At 38.2% G+C, this 12,746-nt stretch overlaps 1 protein-coding gene across 5 annotated transcripts in view; it reads left to right on the forward strand.

Annotated features, from left to right (window-relative positions):
- kmt5c (lysine methyltransferase 5C) overlaps positions 1–12,746 on the forward strand; it is an 88,417-nt gene that overhangs the window by 48,746 nt on the left and 26,925 nt on the right. For all 5 annotated transcript variants that reach the window (XM_039774942.1, XM_039774941.1, XM_039774939.1 and 2 more), the window contains exons 7-8: positions 11,236–11,255; positions 11,384–11,520. In XM_039774942.1, the coding sequence (XP_039630876.1) occupies positions 11,236–11,255; positions 11,384–11,520 (157 nt within the window). The remainder of the gene's footprint in view (positions 1–11,235; positions 11,256–11,383; positions 11,521–12,746) is intronic.

Raw genomic sequence — 12,746 nt, forward strand, 5'->3', positions numbered from 1 at the left:
TTAGGAGTGTTAGACCAATGCTTCCCAACCTCAGTCCTGGGGGCACACTGTGGCTGCAGGTTTTTGTTCCAGCCAGATTCCTAATCAGTGACAACACCTGATAACACTGATCACATTTAATTAGCTGGTATTTTTCTTTATTCTGCATTCAGAAAAGCACAACAGCATGATTTTTACATTTATAAGACAATTAATAAATATTTCTTCTTTTGCTATAGATTTAAATGCTTAACTCTCTTTTGTTGATTTAATTATATTTTGCCCTTTCTCTGTGCAGTTTTCCCATTTATTGTATCTTATTAATGACAATTGAAAATGAGCAGAGCAGATATGCTGGCAAACAACTCTGAATAATGAAAGGGTGTGATTACTTTAGCATCAGACCCACTACTTAGTAAATAATGAATTAATTAAACAATTAGAACACCTAGAAAAGTAGAATGAAAATCAAGAAGAAAATATTGTTAAAAAGAAAAAAAATACATTATTCCCATATAACTGCTTAGTACATTATATATATATATATATATATATATATATATATATATATATATATATATATATATATATATATATACACTAGTAAAATACCAAGCCAGCGGAGAAGTAGTGTGTTAAAGAAGCAATGAAAAGAAAAGGAAACATTTTGAAAATAACGTAACATGATTGTCAATGTAATTGTTTTGTCACTGTTGTGAGTGATGAGTGTTGTTGTCATATATATATATATATTTACACACACACACATAAACATATATATATACATATCTATACATATACACATATATATATACATATATATATATATATATCTACATATATACACATACATATACACACACACATAAATACATACACACACAAATACATATATATATATACATACATACACACACACATATATAAACATATATATACATATACATACATATCTACATATATACACACACAGCTATTTCGTATCAGTGCAATACGCTGCTTGTTAAAACGGATAAGTCTCTTACGCAAGTCTGCGGATATTATGAACTATCGTATTTGTTCAAGTTCTATTTAAATTTTAAATAGAAGGAATTTTTATTTAGTCGACAGAAATATCTTTGGTAGGAATGGTAAAAACAGACAGGAATATTATTCATGAATAAATCAACTCAAACCTTAAACAACTTATAATATTTTGCTCTCCATAAAAATATATCCTGTCTAAATTATACAAGTTAGAAATAAAGTAAGCGTTAAAAGAACAAACATTCAAATTTCTTTACTCTTATGTAATTTTATATAAAAATAAACTTAGATTTTAAATATCCCAAAAGATTTTGCTCTCCATAAAAATATATCCTGTCAAAATGATACAAATTCAAATATGAACATGCTGCATAACAAAACCTAGAAATATAAATAAAATGTGTTCCTTTCAGCAATAACAAATCAAATCATTCAGTTGTCTTTGCTCATATGTCATTTTAGAGCTGGACGCCTGGCATCTTTTTGGCAACAGGTTCGTTTCTGTTTGGTGTGAGGTTCTGTGTTGTGGAGATTCTCAGGATGGATTGCAGGTGCTCATCAGTGAGGCGACTCCTGTGTGCTGTTTTGTTAGTCTTTATCACTGAGAAGAGCTTCTCACACAGATATGTGCTACCAAACATGCACAAGGTTCGAGCCGCATGTAGACGGACTTTTTGTTCTTCAAAGTCACCAAAGCGCCGTGCAAACTCAGTGCGCAGTCGCTCAGTTTATCAGCAAAGTGCGATTTGGGAACACCGTAGTGACGACTTGGTTTAACATTACTTGGCAACAGGGAAAGTGGGGCAAGGTGCACTGGTGCATTTGTGTCTCCCATAAAAGCAGCTTCACTTGAAATCACTTTGTGATTGTGCACGGGTTAAAACGTCCGCTGAAGTGTCAGATTCTTATTTAATTATGCTGCTTTCTGTATCTTCTGCATTGCATTCAGGTTAACCTGATGTTTTGTCTCATAGTGCCGTCTTAGATTAAATTCTGTAATTACAGCCACATTAGCTCCACAAATGAGACACATGGGTTCAGTAAACATATACTCAGCCTCCCATCGGTTTTTAAAGGCTCTATTTTCAGAATCAACTTTTCTCTTCAGCATCGTGTGAGCTAGCTTCGCAATAACTTGATTAACTCGGTAAGTGTTGGCAAGGCAGCTGAAGCGCTGCATTATGGGATCTGTAGTTTATTGTGTTACCAGCGCTTCATATACCGGGCTTTAATAACAATAATACAGTATATAAAATGATCTTCGGATATAATTACACGGGGCGGATGTGGCCCGCTGCCCTTGAGTTTGACACATATGGACTAAATAGAACTTGAAAAGATATATTTTTTCAAATGTGATCGCAATTCAGATAGAGTTGACGCCAGACTACAGCCTGCATGCCTCAATAAGTCATCCTTCCCTCGCTCTTACTTTTTTACCGTTCATCTAATGAATACACTGAGTATGGCTTTACCAAAACAATCATTGATGGCGAATAAAGTATCCATATATATATATATACCCGCGTATCGCAGCGGAGAAGTAGTGTGTTAAAAAAGCTAGAAAAAGAAAAGGGAACATTTTAAAAATAACGTAACATGACTGTCAATATACAGTATTTGTTTTGTGAGTGTTACTGAGTGTTGCTGTCATCAAGGATTTGATTATCATTATTTCTTTCAATCAGGTTCGTATTTGTAGGATGTGTTGTGTTCAAGTTACATTCCGTGTTTGTCAATCGCTGTAAAGATGACAGGTTTCATTCATCGATTCGTTTCTTACTGCATCAATAAACAGCTCGTCTTCTTCTTTATCTGAGACCTGACACACTGCATGCACGGGTTTTTTTACACTGTCTTCCTTTAGCGGGACATTGACTTTTTCCAACGTGTGCTTTGTTTTGGATTTATGAATATGCTTGTATGTATCAAACGCTTCATATTTTTTGCTGCCTTTTCAATTGTGTAATTCGGTTTTGTTCAGCTCTTTGGAACTGTTGCTTTTATCTGTGCACTCGTCAGTTCACGTGAGCTGCTCGGTGTACATGCATCGAAGTTTCCCAGCTGTGCTGGTGCCATCTCGCTATGTCCATGGCTGTATTTAATGTTACCTTAGTCCTGGCACTTAAAACTTTCTCTCGCAGTTTCGCTGAGTTTGTGTCAAACACCACCCTGACCATCTCATCTTCCTCTGCATAAGCACAGTCCTTAACCCGTGAATATTTAGTGGGAGTTTGCTATTGGATTGCCGCTGACGGACGGCCTTATATGGGCAGGCACTAAATTACAAACGCCAGCGCAGCCTGTCTATGAACTTAATTTAAAGTGTAGGTTTACATCGTGCTTTGTTTCAGTAGCAGAAGTCATGAATATGGTTGTATATGTCACTCGCTCGCTTCTTATTGTTTCGCTGCCTTCTCAATTATATAATGCATGTTTTCTTCAGCGCTTTTTTTAGGTCTTCCTGGTTTTCTATGTACTGCGTGATTACGTGGGAGGCGTGATGATGTCACACGAAACTCCCCCCACGGCGTTGAAGCTCATCTCCATTACAGTAAATGGAGAAAACTGCTTCCAGTTATGACCATTACGTGTAGAATTTCGATATAAAACCTGCCCAACTTTTGTAAGGAAGCTGTAAGGAATGAACCTGCCAAATTTCAGCCTTCCACCCACACGGGAAGTTGGAGAATTAGTGATGAGTGAGTGAGTGAGTGAGTGAGGGAGGGAGGGAGGGAGGGAGGGCTTTGCCTTTTATTAGTATAGATATATATATATAACCAAACTTAGTTTTCTAATTTCTATATTGTTCTCAAATGCAAAGAATTGTTGTTATTATTAAAACACAGAACTTGGGAAATAACACACCACTTAAATAGCCTAGGAGTCCAATTAAAAACAGAGGCTGGTTGGAACAAAAACCTGTAGCCAACAGTGTGCCCCCCCGGACCGAGGTTGGGAAACACTGTTATAGATCACCCAATTCAGACAGTAATTTCAACCCACATCTTTTTAGTAATATCAAATAGGCAAGTTTACAGGGAGATGATATAGTCATGGGGGAATTTAATTATCCAAATATTAACTGGGATAACCTTGCAGACGGTGGATCACAAGAGCAGGAGCTTTTAGAAGTAATCAGTAACTGTTTTTTAACACTGTATGATGACGCACCAACACGGGGTGAAGCTTGTCTAGATTTAGTATTTTGTGCCTAACTGCAGTGCCTAGAGCTAAGAAATAAACACAATGTATTGTTACTAACCGCCCTCAAATATAATTTAATCGTCTAATGTAGTCAAATTAGATTACAGTACATGTAATATACATACAGCCTTGCCAGTCTACAGCTGCTAATTTTCAATTAAGCAATGTCATTGTTTACTCAGTGTTAGTTCACATGCAACGAAAATAATCTGTTATTGTTGTCTGTTCCTGGTTCGGACGAAGGTCATAAATTTGGCTGGACAGTGCATAAAACGTTTCGTATGAATCACAGCCAGTTCACTCTAAGTAGGCTTGTATAAAATCCAAGCTCTTCACTGCATCAGCGAACGTCAGTGCCATGGCAGGTGCAGTCAGAAGGTCATCAACGTCGTCCGCATCCAGTCTCTCCTCCTCTTCTAGTTGATTAGCAGCTGGAGTAGACGCCTTCAGGCTTTCGCACATCTGCACTTGTTGGCAAATTACTGTCGATTTCAACAAAACAATCAGAGTCATTAGTTGACATTCCATCAAGCAGCTGTAGCTCCACACTGCTGCTATCGTCCACAACTGCTGCTGAGGTACTTGGAACAGGGATAGTGCTATCTCCTTCCATAGCTTTCACGAAGCTTGCCCGTCTGTAGCAGTTAACGATTGTTGACATATTGACACGACTCCATGCATCCTTCTGCATGTGCAAACTGTCAAGTAGCGTCAGCTTATGGGCCAGCTCAATTGCTTTCATTGTTGCCTTAATCCATGATAGCCATCAGACAGCGAAGCATGAGGGATCGGTAATTTCGCTTGAAATTTGCTGTTATGCCTTGGTCCATGGGCTGAATTAAGCTTGTTGTGTTGGGCGGCATTAAAACGAGCTTGATGTTTGTCAGTCTGATATCATCACTGTGTGCTGCACAGTTGTCACACAGCAAAACAATTTGTTGTCTTTTGAACGTCATTGAATTGTTCAGCTTCTTCAGCCACCACAGTCAAACTTCACTGGTCATCCAGGCGTTGCAATTTGCCTCGTATGCCACTGGAAGCTTCTTGACTTTTTTGAAGCACCATGGCTCTTTGCTTTTCCTTATCACCAGCAGTGGCAACTTTTCTGGTCCATCCATGTTACGGGCCAGTAGCAGCAACAGTCTGTCTTTTGGCACTTTAGTCCCAGCAGCTACATGGTGTGTAAATGTTAATATTCCCTCTAGTATGGCACGCCAATAAAGCCCAGTTTCATCAGCATTGAAGATATCACGTTCATCATACTCTTTGATGATGTCAGGAAGAACTTCAACTATCTAACGCTCTGCACCATATTAATCAGCATCCTACTTTACCCCATGTTGCTGTTTAAACTGGATGTTTTCTTGTTGATTCTAGTGCTCCAACCATCTATTTATATCATTAAATCCCTCTATGCCAAAGCAAACAGTAAGCTGATTGGCTTTTTCAATCAACATCAGTCTGCTAACTGGCAGCTGTTTGCTTCTAGCTTGGCTGAACCAATGCAACAAAGTGTCTTCTACATCCTCGGATTTTCCTGCCCGTTTTCCTTTTTTCGGTCAGGATTAGCGTTTTTTTGCCAGTGATCAATCGCCTGCTGCTGTTGCTTAACAATGCGACAGATTTGACTTGGATGAACACCAAAGTGCTTGGCAACAGTCACTTGACTTTCCTTGCTATCAGTTCGTTTTAACACTTCTACACTATTCTCTAATGACCAGGCTTTTAATGTTTTTGAAGTCTTACACACCGCCATATTAGACTAGACTTAATGTAACGATATTCCAACAACTTTTCAAAAAACTACATTATGTCAATCAGTTGATGTTCTTTTCAGATATGTCGGCTTTCTAAGTTACTGAAATAACGGACACCGCCCACGCATATGCCTGACACTGTTGACTTTATATGGAGTTGTCTCTCTCTGTACAGTATATCAACAATAGTCGACTCCACTTGCATGCATGTCGGTTGAGCGCACACTCTGCTTAGCTGCACATGACTTGCATGGTCCCTATTTGCAAAGTCAAGTGCAGTCGACTCCACTCAAGCGCACGTGACGATCTTGTCCGGAGGTCGTACACTTAAACGGAGACTGTACAGTAAGCGGAAAACTGACTTGCACAACCATTGCAGCTATCTGAAGCCGACTAACCTGAAAATCATGAAACGGTAATATTAAAGGCATTGCAGCAAACCGGAAATTGCAGATAAGCGAATTGCAGCTAACCGAATGTATAGCGAAAAAAACGGACCCAAAACCTGCATTGCAGCTAGGTGGAGATTGCAGCTAATCGAATTGCAGGTATGTGGAGTTGACTGTATCGCTCTGTAGTTAAACCCATCCATCCAATTATCCTGACTACAGGGTCACAGGAATCTACTGGAGCCAATCCCAGCCAACATAGGGCGCAAGGCAGGAAAAAAACCCTGGGCAAACAAATCACCAGGACCAGATAATATTTACCTGCGAGTTCGTAAGGAGGCTAGCGAGTACATATATAAACCCTTGACACATTTTTACAAAGTCACTGTGCACATATCATATCATCCCATTATATAAAAAGGGTGACAGGGCAAATCCAAGCAACTATAGGCCAGTAAGCTTAACATGCATCACAGGAAAATTAATGGAAGGTATTATTAAGGATACGGTTGAAAAAAACACCTGGAAAGGACAAGAATTACTCTGAACAGTCAGCATGGGTTCAGAATAGGAAGGTTGTGTTTTACTAACATGCTGGAATTCTATGAGGAGGCAACAAAAGGTAACTTTCAAAGTGGAGCATATGATATTATTTATCTGGATTTTTAGAAACCATTTGATAAGGTGCCACATGAGAGGTTGGGCATCAAATTAAAAGAAGTGGGAGTTCAGGGTGATGTTTTTAGATGGATGCAGAATTGGCTCAGACACAGGAAGCAGAGGGTGATAGTGTGAGGAACCTCTTCAGAATTGTTAATTAAGAGTGGTGTTCCACAGGGGTCAGTGCTAGAGCCACTGCTATTTTTAATATATATATATATATATATATATGATTTAGATAGGAATATAAGTAACAAACTGGTTAAGTTTGCAGATGATACCAAGATAGGTGGATTAGCAGGTAATTTGGAATCTATTATATCATTACAGAAGGACTTAGATAGCATACAGGATTGGGCAGATTTGTGGCAGATGAAATTTAATGTCAGTAAATGTAAAATATTACACAGAGGAAGTAAAAATGTTAGGTTTGAACACACAATGGGTGGTTGGAAAATCAAGAGTACACCTTATGAGAAGGAATTAGGAGTCATAGTGGACTCTAAGCTATCGACTTCCCGACAGTGTTCAGAAGCCGTTAAGAACGCTAACAGAATGTTATGTTATAGAGCACGGTGTGTGGAGTACAAGTCCAAGGAGGTTATGCTCAACCTTTATAATGCACTGGTCAGGCCTCATCTTGAATACTGTGTGTAGTTTTGGTCTCCAGGCTACAAAGAGGATATAGCAGTGCTAGAAAAGGTCCAGAGAAGTGCGACTAGGATGATTCTACAGGGGTTGAATTATGAGGAAAGATTAAAAGAGCTGAGCCTATACGGTTTAAGCAAAATAAGATTAAGAGGTGACATGATTTAAGTGTTTAAAATTATGAAGAGAATTAGTACAGTGGTTTGAGACTGTTATTTTAAAATGAGTTCATCAAGAACACGGGGACACAGTTGGAAACTTGTTAAGGGTAAATTTTGCACAAACATTAGGAAGATTTTCTTTACACAAAGAACAATAGACACTTGGATTAAGCTAACAAGTGGTGTGGTAGACAGTAAGATGTTAGGGACTTTCAAAACTCAACTGGATTTTTTTTGGAAGAAATAAGTGGATAGGACTTACGAGCTTTGTTGGGCTGAATGGCCAGTTCTTGTCTAGGATGTTCTAATGTTCCTCTTGATCTCCCACATCATCCAACAGACCACTATCCTATGCTGCCTAACCACACTTTCCCCTTCCACCACTTTGCAGTCTTCCGTCTCCTTCAGATTGACTCTTCTGTATAGGATATAAACCTGTATGCATCTTCCTTCACTCTTTTACGTCACTCAGTGCCCCTCCCTCTTCTTCAAATATGTATTTACCACAGCCATGCCCTTCCTTTTCGCAGAATCCACTATCATCTCACCTTCTTCATTGCTCTCCTTGACACTATACCAACCCATTACCTCCTCGTCTCATCTGTTCCCTTCACCAACATGTCCATTGAAATCTGCTCTAAACACCACTTTTTGTCTCTTGGGTACACTGTCCATCACTTCATCCAACTCACTCCAGAAATCTTTCTCATCCATCACACACTTAACTTGCAGGGCATATGCACTAACAACATTCATCATCACACCTCTAATTTCCAACTTCATAATCATTGCTCTATCTGACAAACTTTTCAACTCCAGAACACTCTTGACATACTGTTCCTTCAGAATAATATCTACCCCATTTCTCCTCCCATCCGCATCATGATAGAACTTTTTGAATCCACCATGATCAACTTTCCTTCTTACCATCATATCAGCTAACCCTCTCCCCGTGCCAGTCATACTGCCTACATTCAAAGTTGCTACCCTCAGTTTCTCTTATTTTAACTTTCTCCTCTCCTCCTGCCTCCAGACACGTTAACCCCCCAAATACCCCACCCCTTTCTCCAGCTTCGACCAACCGGCCGTTGTTAACCTGGGCTTCAACCGATCAAGTGTGGATATCTGTATTGTTGTTCGCATGTTGATCTGGAAAAATTTTACACTGGATGCCCTTCCTGACGTAACCCTCCCCACTTATCCGGGCTTGGGATTGGCATGAAGAAACACACTGGTTTTGCATCTCCTGTGGCTGGGTTTTTTGCAGCCCTCACTGTTCTTCCCAATATGTCCTTCGTACCTTACTTTTAAAAAAAAAAAAAGTTTAGCTTGCAGATGTCACCAGCCAGCATGTGCCCTCCTATAATTACACACAGGGCTGACCATAACCATTTTGTGGAGAACTGTATGCATACTAAAGTGACTTTAGCTGCAGGTGGAAGTTCCTGTCCCATTTTACTTATGGTGCCAAGCAGAGTTGTGTTGCAGTGCAGCAGTCTATTAGCCAACGAAAGCTCTGTGAAGAAGCTGTCTGTTGTTACAGTTCTTCCTTTGTCCAGAAATGGCTCCAAATGCTTTATAACCACGGCCTCAGAAAGTCTTTCTCCCGCAGAACTACTGGGATCTTTTCCTAAATAAGGAGTAGGATTGCACATGCACGTGTAAATCTGTCATTTTTCACATGTTCTGCATGGGTGTCTTTGTTGTCAAAGTGCAATTAACAATACTAGCCAACCCGTGGCGTACCATACGCCGCATAATCAGGCCAATTTTTTAATGATTTTTAAGCACAGGAGAAAATTAACATTTGAAAAATCGGTAATGTAATAAATCCGCAAGAAAAGCAACATTGTAACAATGCACGGAACGAACCAACACACAATCGTTCATGACTGAAAACTCCATCACTCATGTGCCCACCTCCAACTCGTCACTTGAGTCATTGTCGTCTTTGCACTGTCCAGATGCACCTGTGACTCACGTAGACTTTCTGTGTTTCTGCAGGTGCATCTAAGAAGACACATGTTTGTCGCGGATGCGAATTACTGTATGTAGCGTGTAAAACAGTTTGCTATGGTGCACGCGGTCGCGGCCATAACCAAAACTCGCTTTTTAAAGACTGCTTACTTCATTGTGTTTTAACCTCAGTTGTAAAGTATTGTTTTAAGGATCCCATTGGATACCCCGCGCAAACCGTTTTGCACGCTGCATATGGCGATTCACCTCCGGCGTTGCTCCTTCCTGCGTGCGCCATAGGTGTGTGTCTTGTCTTGGGGCTTAGTGAATCCACGCCCCTTCCGGCGGTCTTTTCATGGGTGTCTTGCCTTAGTGAATTTTATATATATAGATATTAATTTACCCTATGCAACTCCAGTCACCTCACACCCAGATAAAAATACTTGAGCTGGAAGAAGTTTAGCTGCGTCGGTGGTGGCTGGGATAGCAGGCGCTTGCTTGTGCTGATCGACACATTTACAAAACAAAGATGCCGATGGAGAGGTGTAAAGGAATTTAAGGTGGCTCAGGATTACGACTTTTTTGTAGGCTTCAGGGATTCTAGTGTTAATTAATCAGTAATTTTATGGCTATTGCTTGAAACGGACTACCATTAAATTCTAGAAGTTGTATTGTGAAACTTTTGCATGGCAGTCATATTAATCTGGAACCTATTTTTAAAATATGTGATATCTAAGGTTCAAAAATCAACTTGATATTGTTCTCTACTTCAAGCATCAGTTTATAGCATTTTTAACATTAAACCACTAACAGGACTTTCCCCTTGACTAAGATATGAAATGGGATAGAGTTTCAAAACAGTATTCATGGTAGGAGTGTAATTGAAACATATAATATTTAATCTTAAGAAATACTTTGCTTTATTTGATCGGACTTATTAATGGCACATTAAAATTCTCTGTTTGCTTCAGGACATAGAAATTAAATCAAATTAAATTTTATTTGTCTCATATAAATTATACATACAGTCTGTCTGAATTGGACTTTATGCAGCAATAGTGTTTACTTGACCGCAGCAGAGAAATTAGGCTATTTTTATTTAACTTGGCAACTTGCTCTACATTGGCATGCTATGGGTATTATATAGGATAAGCCTTCCTTTGGTAAATTATACATGAATGCCAATTCAAAGTATCTCTCAGTGGAAGATTTTGGAAATTATTTTTGTTAATTTTTTGAATGAAATTTCACCAAGTCTTGTAATCACTTTAATCTTTTGTATCCTGTAGAATGTGAACCTAGTATTTGCATGCACTGGTCTCATTAATTTTTCTAATCTGAAATGAATATAACATGAAATAAACATGTAAGCTGATAATTATTGTAAAATTAACAAGTTTTATTTCTCTTCCACCCAAACCCTATATCCTGCTCTCACAATAATTATACAAGACTGCAGGCCCAATTGTAAGGTAAGAAATTAAGATTTCTTGTTAACTTTTACATCAGTTAACTCACTTTCACTTTAATTGTACATTTTTTGGAGAAAGCCATTGTAATAGAAATATGTTTTCAGATATGTACATTTTTTTCATTCCAGTTTGTTCCAGGGGACAGAAATGCAGCTTGTGTAAAAGTGATCAGAGATATTAGTCCTGGAGATGAGATAACCTGTTACTATGGTGACAGCTTTTTCGGGGAGAACAATGAACAATGTGAATGCTGCACCTGTGAGAGGTCAGATTTCTTTGTTGCGTGTTTTGAGATATTAGGTACATCTGTCTAACTTTGTAGCACCAATCACATCTTCACTAGAACTGGGGGTTTTCATCCTTGCCTTACCTCATCTTACCTACCACCACCAGGAATTCAGATATTTTGAAGTATCCCCACTTTTGTTAAGTCTTAAATTTTTTAAGTACTGAAACTCTTATTAGGGAAAAAATATATATATGTATATATTCCTTTATCTGTCCCACTCTCTGAAATGTCCATACTTTTAATTTACAAATAGACTGTTCAAAGTTTGAATTTCATGTGTCACAGGTGGTTGGTTCTACCAAGGGTAGCAACAAGGGATGGGAGATTTTAGTATAGGATTTGTAAACAATATGACCAGCTTAACTGGTCACAAAATCACACTCTCAAAGCAAGCACAAATAAGGTACAATATTCTATTTCTGAATAAATTGCATGAATTGATTAAAATGTTAATAATTAAAGCTTTATCTTGAATAAAGCAGCAGCATTTTTATATTTCTTGATCTATAAATGCAACTGGACAGGTTCTGTCTTTCTCTTTGCTTATATTTTTGTCTCCCTCACTCTGTTTTTTCTTGTATATCCTTTTTTGTTGCATTCCCTCATAACACCACTGCTCTAGAAAAATAATGTTTTTAAAATGTTAAGTTTAGGTATTTTAAAAATGCATCTCTTACTCATATTATTATATAATAAGACCTTAGCAAAGGCTTCTTTTCATGTTAGTTACACTTACCAAGCATCAGTAAAGTTGTCATTCATCTGTGTGCAGTGTAGTATATTTAGAAACTTTGATATACTGGTAAAATGTCTTATGACTATGTCTTACACTGAAGTATGCAATATCAAGAGACATTTATCTCAGACCCTTCCAAAGTGAAGTTATTTTAATAGGTCAGATTACAGAAATTAATAATCACTTCAATTATGCTATGTTGTTAAAAAACCAAATAGTTCAATGTTAAGAACTTGTTACACAACAGTATGTGAGCAATAGATGCATTTTTGAAGTCCCTAAAGTGTTCCCAAATTTAAGGGTTTATGTTTAACGTCATTTTTTAGTATTTTAGTAGAAAAAAATATTTTGCTTTACGTTTACTTAAAGTCCCATTAATTGGACCACCTTAGAAAATGTTATTTAGTATAATTTCTTTTCTGGTGATAAGGAATCAAAGGCTATAGAAAAATGTGCTGTAGTTGAT

Source organism: Polypterus senegalus, chromosome 13 (genome assembly GCF_016835505.1).
Source record: "Polypterus senegalus isolate Bchr_013 chromosome 13, ASM1683550v1, whole genome shotgun sequence".
NCBI classification, from domain to species: domain Eukaryota; kingdom Metazoa; phylum Chordata; class Cladistia; order Polypteriformes; family Polypteridae; genus Polypterus; species Polypterus senegalus.